This window comes from Hirundo rustica, chromosome 16 (assembly GCF_015227805.2).
Source record: "Hirundo rustica isolate bHirRus1 chromosome 16, bHirRus1.pri.v3, whole genome shotgun sequence".
NCBI classification, from domain to species: Eukaryota; Metazoa; Chordata; class Aves; order Passeriformes; family Hirundinidae; genus Hirundo; species Hirundo rustica.
This window is the reverse complement of record NC_053465.1, coordinates 9,043,967-9,059,308: the sequence shown is the minus strand read 5'-3', so window position 1 is coordinate 9,059,308 and position 15,342 is coordinate 9,043,967. Positions and strand designations below refer to the sequence as shown.

Below are 15,342 nucleotides of genomic sequence, written 5' to 3'. Positions count from 1 at the left end.
ATCCCAGTGGAGCAGAGCAGACACCATTGCAGGAGCAAATGTGTAAGTGGTTCTGTTAAAATGCTGGAAGGAAAACAAAAGGTAGGAGGGGTGACTCAGCAGGGAGCTGAAGCAGGAGTATGAAACAGCACAGAAGGAAGATTGAGACAGCAAAACCAGCACAAGCTGCACAGAAAGAAGGTGGGTGGTGCTGGTGTAGGTGTGCTCATGCCAGCTCAAGGAAGCTGTCAAGTGAGGTCAGTGCATCACCAGCCCCAAGTATTGAGGAGTCTTAAGGGCTGAAATTCTTTTCCTAACTAGGAAGAGCAGAGGATTAAGGCCAGGGTAATGGCAGCAACACAGGGAGCACAACACAGCAATAACGTCCCAGCTCCCCCTGCCAGCAGGAAGTGTCCCCGTGGGACACAACACAGGAATGCTTGCAACCTCTTCAGTGACTCCCTTGGAACCTCTGGTCAGAGACACACATTGGAAATGCAGCTTTTGATTTACAGCTACTCCACAGTACCTCAAAAAGTTGATCTTGTGCACCACAGACACATAGACAGACCCTGTGGTGACCAGCAGGAGACTCTCGAGGCCATTACTGCAGGGATACAAGGTTCATTACAGAAGAACAGCAGTCATCCATCCTGTTTTGCTTAAATCCATCCTCCTAGGGAATCAGAAGGGACTAGAGGAGCCTGTTTGTTGGCAATTTGTTAATGTAATCCTGTGTGTCCCTTCTGTCAGCTCTCCAGACTGACACCCCACAAACTTCACTTATTACTGCAGCCTGAGTCCATCCTTCCTCCTGCAAGAAGCAAAATATTGGCTGTCTTTCTGCCAAGGGAACTAACCCATTTGTGAGGGCAGAAGTATCAGTTCTTTATTAGTGTCAGCTACACAAACAAATAAATCTACAGAACCAAATAAATTCACTAAAATGATGTGTGATCAGCTCTCGTCATTTCCTGGGCAACTGACCCAGGCTGGGTTTCACACTACACTTCACAAGGTGCTTTCAGTGGTGAGAAGAGATTTAATGTGAGGATTTTTACAGGTGCAGGAGGAAGCAATTCTACAGGGGTTGCAATACACACAAACAAGAGGATGGGGCATTTGAAGACAAGCCAAGGTCACTGTATGGGAATGATCCCAACAGCATGGTGGGGTTCCTGCTCCCGCTCTTGAACAGCAACATTCTCAGGGCTTGCTCTTGGTCCCACAGTCTGCAAGAAACAGACAAACCACATACGTAATTTTCAACTGCCAAAGGAAGAGCTTCAACCAGAAAAGATGAAATTCACCTGAACTTGGATTAACACAGTTACTTTGATATCGTAAGTCAAGAAAATATCTGAAATATCTTCAAAGGGCTACACAGAGTCTGAATTGCTTTGTCAGTGTGTCTATCCCAGCCTCAGCAGCAGGGCCAGCTCTCCTGATCAAGCACATAAAAGGATATTTTACAGGGTATCTACTGTCAAAGTTCTGCAAAAAAAACCACTGGGAATTCCCAGGAAAGACTGTGTTGGTCTGTACTAGATCTACAGAAAAGCAAGGACCCTTCCCATATTCCTTTCTGGTAGCAGAGTCATTGCCCTCATCAGCATAAAAAGAACCCACTCAGGTCTCTGCTGTAAAACTAAATCCAGAAAACAGAGGATGCAATTTAAGAAACAGAATATTACAGTCAAGGACACTGATATTGCTCATTAAACCTCGCTTGGCCCAGAGGAGAAACCCAATCCCCAGTTTCAGAGTCAGAAACCAGAGACTGAGCTCAGCACGGCTGCCAGCACGCACCTGGAGTCACTGCAGGAACGCCCCAGCGCTGCCCTTGTGGGGTGCCTCGGTGCTCTGGTGTGCCTGGAGAACCGTGACCGCCTCCTCGATCTGACAACACAGCACAAGGGGGAGAAGTTGAGTTGCTCCAGGGTGAACCTGCACTGCACCAGGAACTCGGTATTTCAGGTCCCAATGCGGCCTCCGCACAGACACGTTTTCAAGAGGTAAAGGACTTGAATAATTACAAAATCCAAGCCTGCTGCTTCTGCAGGAGACTGATCAGCCCAAAGACCTTTTCTGTCTCTTACCAAGGGGAATTCTGGGTCATCTCTCCTTTATTATCAAGTCAGAACTTGCTAGACAGAAGTGAGATTTCACAGGTGAAGCTACCTGGCACCACCCAGCAGAGCCCAGGCTCCTCAAAAAGACAGCAGTGGAAGGGTGAAAGTGGCTCCAAGTCTCCAAGGAGCAACAAAAAAGGTGCAGTCAATTCACTCCAACTACTTTGATGGGAACCAAAGCTAAATATTCACTGGAATTAAGAAGAAAACTGAAGAAATAGTGCAGAGGGGCAGCAGTTTGTCTGATTTCTATTCTGAGGAAAAAGTATCTTTCTGGCTGCTTCCACATAGAGATACCACCCTGCTTTTCCCCTCTCACTTCCCAACCACCCTCAGGCTTGCCCTGTGCTATCAGGGAGCTGCTTCCAGCTTCTCCTTTTGCTGAAGGCAGGCAGACATTCAGACTCTGGGTGTGATGACACCAACATGGGGCTCCTTTTTCACTCGAAAATATGAACAGCAGCAACTGGCTCTCCCTACAGTGATCAGCGTCCTGGGCTGTGCTCACCTTTCCTTGCAGCAGCAGATAATCAGGCCTTTGGGAAGGGATTTGTTTGGGCACAGAGTCCCTCCTACCTTGGAGCGCAGGGAGTCTGGGGACTCCAGGAGCAGCAGCAGCTCGGAGTTGTCTATCTCCAGCAGCATCCCGGTGATCTTGCCGGCCAGCGAGGGATGCATCACATGGATCAGGGGGTAGAGGCGTTCACCTGCTCCAAACACCAGCGAGGACTTGAGCACCGTGCAAGCCCTCCTGCCCTCTCAAGCAAAATGGGATGCAAGGGTGGTGATGGTGGTGGAAAAACCACTGCTCACAAGCAAAGCTACTCCAGCCTGTCACAGCAGTGAGAAGCTGCTGGGTGAAGTCAGCAGCAGGCACCCACAGTGGGCACAGGGCAGTGGAGCTGTGCACATCTGCCCACCTGTGCACAGGTGAAAGTTCCTGCGGGAGCAGTTTCCTCCTGGGGGGGAAAGAGCTGGTCTGTGACCTGCTGTGCTTTGGCCAGGCCAAGCAATGCTGTCCCACATCAGGGCACTGCCTGCTCCACCACCTGACACCCAAGGGTTGTGTGGCACAGCTGACCTTAACCCCTACGGCCACCCAGCTGTTCATCAGTGCCCAGGAGCAGCAGTACAGGATGGTTCAGAGCTCAGGGGAATTGCAAATGCCCTGACAGCGCAGGCAGGGGGGATGGAGCTCTGCTTCTCTGCAAAGCTTCACCAGACACTGTCTCACTGCCAGGCAGCTCACCAGACAGGGAGTGGTTTTATTGCTCCCTTCCAGTTCCAACTCAGACTGAATTTATTATTATTATTTTTTAAAAGTGTCATAATATCAGAGCAATCCCACAAAGCCTTACAGCTTCTCCCAGCAGCTCAGTTTGCCTGGGTGCCCCCAGGGCCCTGCAGCTGGACCTGCTCCAGCAGAGCAGCCGTGGCACCCACCGATCATTTGCTTCTGCTCCTGAGGAGGGGCTGCTGCAAGCAAGGATGCTGTCAGTGGCTCCTGCCCCTGGACGTGCACAGCAGGTTCTCCCACCTGCAGGAAAAACAGAGACGAACAGCAACCAAAGGCTGGAAGGGATGTGAGTTACCTGGCTTGCAGGAATGGTGCTCGATACCAGCCACAACAGGGCTTTTCAGCCTTCCAAGACACTAGCATGGTCTGTGTTCAAACACCAGCTTCCAGAAAAGCTGGAGTCAAGTATTAGATCTGTGTGGCTACTTGGACCCACTGCCCCCCAACAGCCCCTGGGAAAGGTCCCCACAGCACCACGCACAGAGCCATGGGCATCCCTGGGGTCAGCAGGACCAGGAATGTCACATTTCGGTGGCTGCAGAGCACTTACCTGTGGGGCCACCATGGGTGGCATGTGCCCCATGGGCTGCATGTTCCTGGCAGATGAGGAGTACTTGTACTGCTGGGCTCCCCGTGGCAGGGCAGACGAGGGCACCCGGGTGCTGACCGTCTGTGTCCCGATGTTGGCTGCAGTGGGGACAAGAACATTTGTGAGGAGGAGTCCTTAATGCATGCCTACGCCAAGGAGGCTGAGGCCACAAGGACAGTGTGCTTGTCTGGAGGGCCTGAAAAGTCCCACACAGGCTCAAAGGCAGCTTCCCCAGGACAGGCAGGGCACTGCCACCCTTGGGGTGGTCTGATGCTGTGCAGAGGGCAGGAGAGCTGGCAAAGGCACCCACACCTCATCACCGCTCCTCCAGAAACCCATCTGCATCAGCAGCCAGAGAACAGGAACAGCACCGAGCAGGGTGGGCTGTGAGACCTTTGTCTCCCAGCTCATCCTGAAGGAAGGCGAAGGCAGAGAAATGAGAGGACGATGACAAAAGGAAAGGGGACAAGCCACAGACAGCCCCTCCTGGTCCCACTGCTCACTTCAGCAATTAGACACTCAATGCCAAAGACAACCTTGGGAAAATCCCATGAAGATGGGAAGGCTGTAGGCAGTCACTGCCTCAGTGGTCACGTGTGGAGGGGACACCCCAAGAGCCAGGGTCAGCCTCAGCACAGCCAGGCACTGGGGATTCCAGCAAGGTCTGGTTCTCAGCTCCAGACCCCTCTAACATGAGGCTTGGCACTGGCAGCAGTTCAACCAGAGCCTGTCAGATCCCTTCCTGTGCCCCCGAGATCCTTTCCCACCCTCTGCCTTTGTCTGAGCCCAGGTGCTGTGGCTACATCACCATCTGCTTTAAGGATCACATTCAAGGCATAGCCACCAACAATACCAGTCTGCAGATCAGAGACCTGCGCCACGACCTGAAAGATCCCAACCTTCCCCAAAAGTTACATATCTAGCTCCTAGACACCGCTCCAACTCCATCACACCGTCAGACTGCTCCATGAGCACCCCCACGACCCCATCCATCCTCAGAGGGGACCTGAGCTCACAGTAAGCACCCTTGCCACCACGGCGATGTCCCAGCTGGATGTCGTGGGGGTCCTTCCCCCACTCACCCACTCTCTGGGCCTGGGGGGGCACACGGGGCACCTGTGTGGAGGCCTGTCTGGTGGTGCTGATGTTGGACAGCAGGCGCCGGGGCGGCACGGCAGCCCTCAGGATGGGGGTGGCTTCAGGATACACTGCTGCGGAGAGAGGACACACATTATGAAGCTGCGTGGTAGCAGAGGCACGGAAGGGCACGTGGGGGGAGGGACTGTGGCTGGGAGCACCTCACCTCTGGTGTCGCTGCCAACACCTCACCTCCTGGTGCCCATCACCACGGCCCTGCACACCTTTCCAAAATAAACCCCCACGGTTACACGCTTTGTGCTGCTTTTAAAGACCCTCAGTCCCTGACCGAGCCCAGCTGGTGCCGAGAGCCCCAGGGGAGACAGGCAGACTCACAGGGTGGGCGGGAGGGCTGCGTGCTCCAGCGAGTGGCCGGGCGGACTGGGACAACGGGGCTGGGGCCGTAGAAGGCAGCTCTGGTTTGTGGCTGGGGAAGAAGAACACGTCATCCTACGTGACTGAGGAGCAGAGCTGAGCCAGAACCAACCCAGAGCCTCTTGGTGGCTGCTGCACACAGACAGACAAGCCAAAGCCATGCTCTGCAGGGTGCCAGAGCACTTTAAAGACCAACCTCCAGCCCTGCTGTCAGCATGTCCTCCAGCAGCTCTATTTAACTCCTCCTCAGGAGCTTCTGCACCTCTGTAACCCTTCTCCTTTGCTCTCCATGCCCACACTCTCCCACCAAACTCCTCCTTGCTTCCCTCCTCTGAGGAGCAGCAGGAACTACAAAATCCCTGGCCCATTTCCTGGAGCTCACGTGGAAGCCCAGGCAGATCCCACCAGTTCCACGGGATGTGCCCAGATCTGCACAACCCAAGCTCTGCTTCTCAGCCCGACTGCCACCACGCTCCGGGGCAGGCCTGGGGCCCTGTGCAAGGCTGCCATGGGGGAGCAGGACTCACCTGAGGCATGGGGGGGAGGAAGTACCCCGGGGGGGTCTGGAAAGAGCCCAGGAGAGGCCCAGGCAGGGCCCTCATGGTGGCCAATCTCTGCATGTACTGGTTGGTGAGGATTGCTTTCCTCTCCTCTTTCCTCTGGGCGAGCGCGACGTAGAGAGGCTTTGTGCTGACGATCCGCCCGTTCATTTCTGTCACGGCCTTGGTAGCCTCTTCTGGGGAGGAGAAACATACAAACCCAAACCCTTTGCTGCGGCCACCCTCCGTCATCACCTAAAATAGGATTAGAACAAGACAGGTAAGTCCAGAGATCGCTGCAGCATCCACAAAGCACGGCGCAGGGGGATGTGTGGGATCCAGGCGCAGGGGGCTGTGTGGGATCCAGGCGCAGGGGGCTGTGTGGGATCCAGGCGCAGGCACCTCATTTCAGCCCCCACACGTGGGGTGGGATGGATGGGACTGCACCTCCCTCACTGACAGGTTTCTCTGGGGAAGGGCAGGATTTGCTCAGGCAGGAGGTTTGGGAAATGAAGATGGCAGAGCCTGGACCAGCCTGAGATCGGGAGCCTGTGGTTGTCTGGGGGGAATCTGTGCCTCAGCCCCACAGGGCCCCATGGGCCAGGAATGCTGTGGTCCTAAATGCTGCAGGAGCCAGCAAGGGATGGGGATCAGCACCCTGACAAGGATCAGGCAGCATCTGTCCCTGGCAGGTTACAGGTAGCTGATCTTAAAGCCAGACCATCCCTTACATGCTGCCTTCCAGAGAACCCCGACACCAGTCCCAGTGAAGAGAGTGACATTTCCATGGTGTTCCAAAAAGGCCAAACACCAGCCTGTCACCCCACTGTCCTGAGAAAGGTGCCTTGTGGGTCATTTTCATTTGTATCAGTGTCACAGAGCAGCTGGGCAATATCCAGAATGTTGCAGCTTTAAGGTCCCATACCTGGCACCTCACCAGGGCTGGGATAACTCAAAAAAGCTACAAAATATTTGCTCCTCAGGGACACTGTGAGGTGAAGCAGCATGTCCCTTACACCTGGCTTGAGATAAAGCGGTCAGCAGGGAAGTGTAATTCAGCAGGATGATGATCCCCATCCATCTCCAAGGGCTGAGTGTCCTGGCTCACCAGCCCCAGGAGCTCCAGTGGCAGCTCCAGTCCCTCACCTTGGCACTGGTGATGGTGCCATAGGGAGAGAATTCCTTCCTCAGCCTCTCGTCGTCTATCCCATCATCCAAGTTCTTCACATACAGGTTGACCCCCTGCACACGGGTGAAAAAAAAAAGCAGCTTTGGAATCCCACAGTTTACAGCAGTTTGTCACACTGGATGCACATTTCACCAGCACCTCAGCTGGAGGATGGGACATCCCACAGAGACATCCCCTGCAGGAGCAGTGACGTGGAGAGGGGCCAGGATTGTGCAAAAACTCCACTCAAAGTACAAACAACCAGGTGAAGAGGGCAGCCACACCATCACTGTGAACCTGCTGAACATCATGAGGCTGTCTCACTTCCAGACTAATATTTCTGGAAATTAGCAGACCCATTTGTTCATTCCCAACATCATCCCGGGTTTAAATCTCTCTCCTCTTTCCTGATATTGCTTCCCAGAACATTCCCAGGCAGTGACTGTGAGACATTAATTTAAAAAAATTAAAAATTTTTAAGAAAAATAAGATAAGTTGCTAAATTAGCTAAAGTAAATAAGTAAGCTTTATTTACAGTTAACAGAAGCCAAATCTTAAATAAGCTATCCCAGATTTAATAACGCATTACTTGTCAGCTTTATATTGGTGTAACTGTGCTTGTAACAAAAAACAAAACTTAGTAAATAAGATATCAAATAGCTGCAGGTTTCCTACTTAGAAAACCCATTGAACACAAGAAACTGTAAGTTCTACCAAGGATTCATTTGTCTCGAATGCATTAAAAAATTTAAAAAGTCAGAACGAAGAAGACTCATCATCTTAATTCCTCATTTCTAGTGACCTCTCCCCAAAATAAACCCCCAACTCATTTTAAGAAACAAACTACGCATGCTTAATAGCCTTTTTGCCAATTAGCATACGGAACAAAAAATAAGAAGTGACAAGAATATGAATATACGTTTGTATTTTAAGTATTCAACACTTTTGTAAAAAAAAAAAGCTTTGTAATTACCTATAAATTTCGCAGTGCATATTAAAAAGCTATCCCACATGCTGCCCAGACATAATAAACATACACTTTCTAACTTTAAATGGTTAAAAAGTTTTTGTCCATCACAGTTAAGTATTGATATTAAATCAACACCCATACTTCTTTAATAAGTCAACTGGAGCCCTGATTGCAGGAGGTACGAACCACGCTGATCTGCTCTGGAGAGCTCTGTGCTGTCCCCAGGCTGAGAGCGTTCCTGGTGCAGACCTGCAGGACAGAGCACCCTGCTCTCCCCTTACCTGGTACCTGTTCACCCGCTCCTGCTTCATCTGCTCAAATTTCCTCTTGAGCTCGCTCTGGCGCTCCAGCCGCTTCTGTGCCCGGCCCACGTACAGCACCCGCCCGTTGATCTCCTTCCCGTTCATGTCAGCCACCGCCTGCCAGGGGAGGGAAGCGCTCTCGGCTCAGCAGGAAGCCCATGGCCACGGCTCTGCTCTTCACCCACCACCAGCAGACACCCGCTCCCCCTTGCCAGGGCCTGCCCACCCAGGTACGCAGCACCAGCTCCCAGACAAGCACAGAGCTGGTGAGGTTCCCCCTGAGGAGAGGTGGGAACATCACCAGGTGACAGTTTCAGAGGAGAGACGGGCAGTGAGGAGCCTCTTGCCTTCTGGGCTTCTTCGTGCTTCTCAAAGTTGACAAACCCGAAGCCCTTAGAGCGGCCACTGCTGTCCATCATGACCTTGACACTCAACGTCTTTCCTGCAGGAGGGAAGCAGAGTCCAGTCCGAGGGGTGCCCACCGAGGGGTGCTGCCAGCGTGCAGCACTCTGCTGGGGAGCCACCATGAGAGACCAGCCCAGCGATGAGACCAGGCAGCCACGGCAGCATGGAAAAGCCCAGCAGGAGCACAGATAACGGGATCCCCACGAGGCAGGGACAGGAGGCTGTGAGCTTTGGTGAGGGTGATCCCTCCAACCTGGGCTGCTGCTCTCATTGTCCTGGGCTCTTCAGCCTCTCCACCCAGTGCAGTGAGATCCTTTGGCTAGAAAAATCTCATCTCCTTTACACATGAACACATAGGAAGGAAAAACACAAATTCCCTGGGATGACACTGACCAAGCATGGACAGTATTGTCCACGGGCTGGCACAACACTAAAATCCATCACAGGAGGAATCTTCCAGTAGCGGACTAAAGTGACAAACCTGTTTTCTTTAAATTCAGATTCAGCAATTCTTATTCCCAGGGTTCCTGTAACCAGACAGCATGCTGGTAGCAAGACAATTAAAAAAAAAAAAATCCAAGAAAGAAAAAACATACTTTTTTCAAGACAACACCAAGTACAAGTCCTCTGTTGTAGCAGGAAAGCACATGTAACATCCTGACAAATGAAGTGACTGCAATCCTTTTATGTGGGGGATGTTAAACAAGTCACATCTCACTGAGAAAAAGGGGTTGCTCTTTCAGCCAAGCACTCCCCCAGCTGCCTGTTCAGCTGCCCCAACCCCAGTTTATCAGACACGAGGACATTTCAACAACTGCACTCACCAAACTTGGAGAATATTTCCCGCAGTCTGTCATCATCCATGTCATCCCCAAAGTTTTTGATGTAGACGTTGGTGAATTCTATTGCCCTAGCCCCAACCTCTGCCTCGCGCTCTTTGCGGGATTTGAAGTGTCCAACAAACCTGCGGGAGGAAAGGAATTGACCTCAAACCCTGCATGTCCCCTGCAGAGGGAAGATGGACTCAGGCACACCTGCCTCAGTACAGGCCAAGAGAGATCCCACCACCTCAGGCCATGCTTTGCTCATCCACACACTCACCATGAATTCCATATACAGCAACTTCAGCATATCCCACTCTGGTGTACTTATACCCAAACTCTCACTTGGCACTGCCGAAAGCAGGGATGTGTCACCCCAAGAGACATCAAAAGCCTTCAAAGGATGCCACCACCACAGAAGACCCAAAGGATATCACCAAGTGCCAGCTCTCTTCCTCCAAAGTGTTCTCAAACACTCTGGGCACCCATTGCATCTGTGGGCTGTAGAGAGTGAGGTGATGCAATGCAAGCAGTGAGAGGAACAACAACCAAACCTCTTCCTGCCCAATTATCTGATGGCAACAGCCAAGGTCAAGGACCAGCCCCACTCTGTGGGCACTCATTTCACCACCTCAGCAATAAAACCCAGCTTGGGGCTGGAGTCCTTCCTCACCACCTGGGAACAGCTCCAAACCACCACCACACTTCCACCAGCACCCACCACGAGTGACTCACTGTCCCAGCAGAGCTGCCATGCCCAGCAGGGACGGAAAAGGGAAGATGCAGAGCAGCAGGAAGGGGATGTCTGAGCAGGGCATGCTTTTACTGCTGATAGAGGACCAAGGCAAGGGAGGAGCAGAGCCAAGTGCAGAGCCCAGGCTCCTCTCTCTGGCACTTACACCTTCCTGTCATTGAGCAACATCCCATTCATGGTCTCAATGGCCCGAGCTGCTGCCTCATGCGTCTCAAAGTGGACAAAGCCATAGCCACGGGATCCATTTTCATCACAAACCACCTACAAACAGCACGAGGGGCAAAGGAAAGAGACAGACACTGGTTTTTCTCCATATTTGTACACAGGTACGTCACAGGAAAACCTCATCCTGGGCATTTTCCCTCCCTGACATCCTGCTCCCACTGCAGCTGAGCTCTGTTGGGGTGTTGGCAGCAGGTCAGGGTGTTGGTTTGGATGCTTTGTATGATACCCAGGAATTTATGGCTCCCCAAGACCCACATGCCACTGGTGGTAACATTTCTGTGCAGGGACTGGGGAAAAGCCCCCATTCTGAAGGGAAACATAGCAAGGCCTTTTGGCTTCAAAGCAGCTGGGAATTTGAGGAATATGTTGTGGGAAGTGAAATGAGAAAGTGAATTCCAGCTGGCTGGAGCTGAGCATGCTTCCAAGAGTGAGGGCAGCTCTGCAGCAAGCCCTCTCCAGCAGGGCCCTGGGCACACCCACCTTGCATGACAGGATGTTTCCAAAGGTAGAGAATGTGTCATACAGGGCTTTATTGTCAATGGAGTCATCCAGGTTCTTGATGAAGACATTTCCAACCCCTGATTTCCTGAGCCCGGGGTCCCGTTGGGACCACATGATGCGGATGGGTCGGCCCTTGATCACCTCGAAGTTCATGGTGTCCAGGGCTCGCTCAGCTGGCAAAGAAAGGGGAGGAGAGGGGAGTAATAGAGACAGATCTCCCTCACATCCTGCAGCAGCTGAGATGGGCACAGGAAGCAGGGACTGGCTCTTGTTAACCTAAATGGGATAGGCAGCTCTGCCTCCCCACCCCTACAGCCACACCACTCTTTGGTTAATTAATTTTTCATCTCCAAAGCACGTTGGACTCCCAAGGATCAACCATTTCACTACAAGTTCCAGTCACAGGCCCAGCTAATTTATCCAGTAAGGATTTTGGTCTCTAGGGCAACTAAATCAACACCTTCCCATCACTAGGGCCTCACTTCAGCACAGAACACCTTCCAATTACAGCACTGTGTCATGCAATGCCTGCCAGGAGAGTGGCCTCACTTTACACTGTGAGCCAGTGGGCAGCTGGGTACCCCAGGGGAAGGGCAGAAGGGGTTTTGGTGCCCTTCTCTGATGGAGAAGAAGGAGGGAGGCAACTTTTGCAAGTCACCTTCATCTCCCCACCAGAGCCCAGCAGCTGCATCACTTCCCAGACCCTAGGAAGAGATGGAAGCAGGATGGGTCACCATCAGAGAGCAGATTTGGATTACTTAGAACCAAGCCATTCAGACAGCTGCTCCCCCCTCTTCCCTTGCCCTCCCTTACATCACTTGCACTCCCAAGTCCCCGCTGTGGGGCAGTTCCTCAGGGCTGTGTTTTGGGGAACGTACCATCCACAGGCTGCTGGAAGTTAATGTAGGCATAACCCAGCGACCGGCGCGTGGCCACGTCCCGGCAGACTCGGATGGACATGATGGGCCCAGCAGGGGAGAACTTCTCGTAGAGCATGGCTTCGGTCACATCTGGGTGCAGGTCTCCCACGTAGAGAGAGGCTAAGGGATAGCCAGGGCCACTGGCATTCATGGTCACCCACAGAGCTCAGCTGCAGAAGGAGACAGACCCGAGGCTGCAGCAACCACAGAGCCACACCGGGGCTGGCCCCACTGCAGCAGCACAAGTCAAAGCAATGCCCTTCCCACCAGCAGCACTAGGAACAGGAATGCCCCAAGGAAGCTGCAATCCCAAAACTTTCCAGGACAGAACAATTTTGGTGCAGAAGTTGAGCTGGGATCTGCACCTCACAGCCCTTGCAAGCCCTGGAAAGATGCAGAGGGACACACCACAGACATTTGCTCCTTAAAACATGCAAGCCACAAAAGAAATAAAATGGAGTTTAATTTCTCAGAAAGTAAACCGCCCATCAGCACCAGCACCATTTTAACTCCTTAATGGCTCCCTCCAGCCAGAGCAGACCCAAGGAGCGGGGGTTTGTACTGACGCCCAGGGAACAGAACTGCAGCCCACGCTGCTCCCTGCAAACAACTCCATCTCTAACAAGGCAGACAAGGCAAGAAGGGGTTTTAGCCACCTCTTCCCAATTTCTCAGCTTGATGACTACTGTTCCCAGAGCAGGCAAATCGATGCTCAGTCTCTGCCTGGTTTCAGCTGAGTATAAAGTTCTGTGTGAAGACAACCCAGTCACTACCTGGGATCCCCGGGGTACCGCTTAGGAACACAGAAATGCAGGTCCTGCCCCAAAAGCTTATAAATCCATCCGTGGGGGCTCTTACCTGAAAGCTCAAAAGTCCTGAGGCACTTGGTCAGATACCTATAGATACCCAAAATGAGCACGCATATCCAGGACAGGTGCATCGAGCAATCCCCCGGCCAAAGGCAGGTCCCCACGGCAGAGCCGCGACCGGCTCCGTGCCACGGCCCCGCTCCTCGCACCGCCCACAGGCGCCTCCCAGGCCCCCCGAAACTAACACAGCGTAACAGAGCAGCCCCAGCACCCCTTCACAGCCAGCGGGGCAGGGAGGGAAGGGAGCTCAGACGGGGAGGAGGCGGCCGGAGCGGGGAGCGGCCGGGCAGAGGAAGCACAGCGCCGCCGGGGAGCCGAGGGCAGCGCACACCGCCGGACACGGGACGGGGCTGCGGAGGAGCGCCCCGAGCCCTGCCCGAGCCCGCCCGCCGGCGGGGACCCCCGGCCACCCCCGCCCCGAGAAACAGCCCCGGCAGCCGGAGCTGGGCGCTGGGAGCCGGCCCCGCACTCACACCGAGCGCTCGCCGCGGCAGCACCGCTCCGCTGCGGCTGACGCCACCGCCCGCCTCTTCCGCGGCGGCCCCGGGACCCCCGCCCACCGCCACACCCCGGCCAGGTGCCGGAGGGACCCCCCGCCCACCGCCACACCCCGGCCAGGTGCCGGAGGGACCCCCGCCCACCGCCACACCCCGGCCAGGTGCCGGAGGGACCCCCGCCCACCGCCACACCCCGGCCAGGTGCGGCCGTGCCCCGCCCCTGCGGAGCGGACAGCCCTGCGGGCAGGGCAGGGCAGGGCAGCGGCGGCCCCCGCGCAGCCGAGGGTCTCTGAGGATCGCAGCTCCTGCGAATCCCGTGCCTTTCCGAAAGGGCAGGGGAACTGCGCTGCGTTGTCGCCCTGGAACACTGACGGCGTGTCCCACCCACGCGCTTTTAGGAAATCGCATGCACCTTCTGGTATGTAATTCCCTGGTTAAGGAGTACAGGCAGGAGCCGTACTCAGCTCGGTTACAAATCCCGCCTCACCGCGTGCTCACGCATTTCCAAACTCCACGGCAATCTCCCTCAGGACCCTACCGAGACGCAGGGAATATGGCCTCTGCCATCATCACCTCTTGTCTGTATGGCCCAGGAGTGTTGTAAGCTCACTTTCATCCACTGATCGCACCCCAGCTGTTCTGGACGTGATTGTGCTGCTGAAACGCTGCACGAAAGCACGCAGGAACCTCGTGCAATTCCAAAGCAGCTCCCCCAGCATCTGGCTCCACCCCATCCTGCACCCTCGGAAGGGTCAGCTGCGGGGCCATCGGAACTCTCATCTTCACAGAAACCTTCTGGTGGTTTCCCACACTAAGATGCCTCACCCGAAGGTCACACGAGCATCAGTGCCAAGAATGAGAAGCTGCAGCAGCAACAGTTAGATGAGTCAAAGGTGTAGAGTGCACCTGGACTCATACTGTGGCTGGGCCAGCTGGAGTGCCCTTTCCCAGAAAGACAGAATAAAATAAAAAATTGAGACTCCCCCTCAATTCATCACTGCTGCAGACCAGCCTCAGCTCATGATTTCCTCAAAAGAGACAGCCAAGGATGAGAGATGATATGTGAGAGGACTAAGATAGGAGGTGGTCTCTGCACAGGAGCAGCTAGCAAACACAGGGATTTTTCTTCTCAGAGCTGACAGTGTCATCAGCGTGAGTCAGACTGCACACTATAAAATAATTTAAGATGCATGGTGTATTAAGATGTATAATTTAAGATGTGCATCCATTTAGGTATGTCCATAAAGGCTGAAGAAAATGACAAAGTAGCAATAATTACAGACATGGAGGCACCACCATGTAAAGCCACGGCATAGGGCAGAGCAGCGCTCAAGATTTTGGCCTAACGCCCTAATTGGTCAATCAAGAGCAGCCAAGTGACATTTTTCACTGCGCACACTTCTGTGTTGCCCCACTCCAGGAACAGGACCAATCTTCCTTGAAGCTTTTAGGCTGCTGGGGATCGGCTGCCTGGCTACTGCCATCCATCCCTTCAAGTGCTCTTATGTCCAGTGCACCTCCGCTATTTGTGGTGTTCCTTCAGCCCAGCATGGACTGTATGTGCAGAGGTGAGGCCAGCTCCGTGTTCGGAGTGGGGATTTAAAACATTCTCAAGATTCTAACCCACAGACTTTTCTCATTTACAGTGTGTTCAACCCTACAATATGCAATGACTCATGGCAAGTTAAATTGTTATTTAGAGTTGCATTTAAGCCCTGCAATGACAATATATTACAAGTATGCCCTCTATGAAGAAGAAGAGAAACAGTGTTTTCTCCTACAAATCTGGGAGGGTGTGTGGGAAAGTCTCTCGGCAAAGGAATGAGTAACCCAGTATTTGTAAACCATGAATCAACTCACAC

General features: G+C 53.4%; 1 protein-coding gene across 5 annotated transcripts; it reads right to left on the bottom strand.

Moving 5' to 3' along the window:
* Positions 1-1,001: 1,001 nt before the first annotated feature.
* On the bottom strand, positions 1,002-13,530 carry PABPC1L (poly(A) binding protein cytoplasmic 1 like). 5 transcript variants are annotated; one of them, XM_058422707.1, is made up of 17 exons: positions 13,457-13,530; positions 12,973-13,010; positions 12,073-12,284; positions 11,174-11,367; positions 10,614-10,729; positions 9,718-9,857; positions 8,836-8,930; positions 8,468-8,605; positions 7,195-7,290; positions 6,037-6,303; positions 5,471-5,561; positions 5,014-5,208; positions 3,959-4,095; positions 3,555-3,648; positions 2,688-2,818; positions 1,789-1,878; positions 1,002-1,211 (listed from the first exon to the last, which is right to left on the bottom strand). In XM_058422707.1, the coding sequence occupies exons 3-16, from the start codon at positions 12,263-12,265 to the stop codon at positions 1,795-1,797; spliced, it is 1,971 nt and encodes a 656-aa protein (XP_058278690.1). In that variant the 5' UTR covers positions 12,266-12,284; positions 12,973-13,010; positions 13,457-13,530; the 3' UTR covers positions 1,002-1,211; positions 1,789-1,794. The 5 variants fall into 5 exon arrangements, with proteins under 5 accessions (XP_058278690.1, XP_039935844.1, XP_039935845.1 ...); XM_040079910.1 differs by having other exon boundaries at positions 5,023-5,208; XM_040079911.2 differs by having other exon boundaries at positions 5,080-5,208.
* Between the last annotated feature and the right edge of the window lie 1,812 nt (positions 13,531-15,342).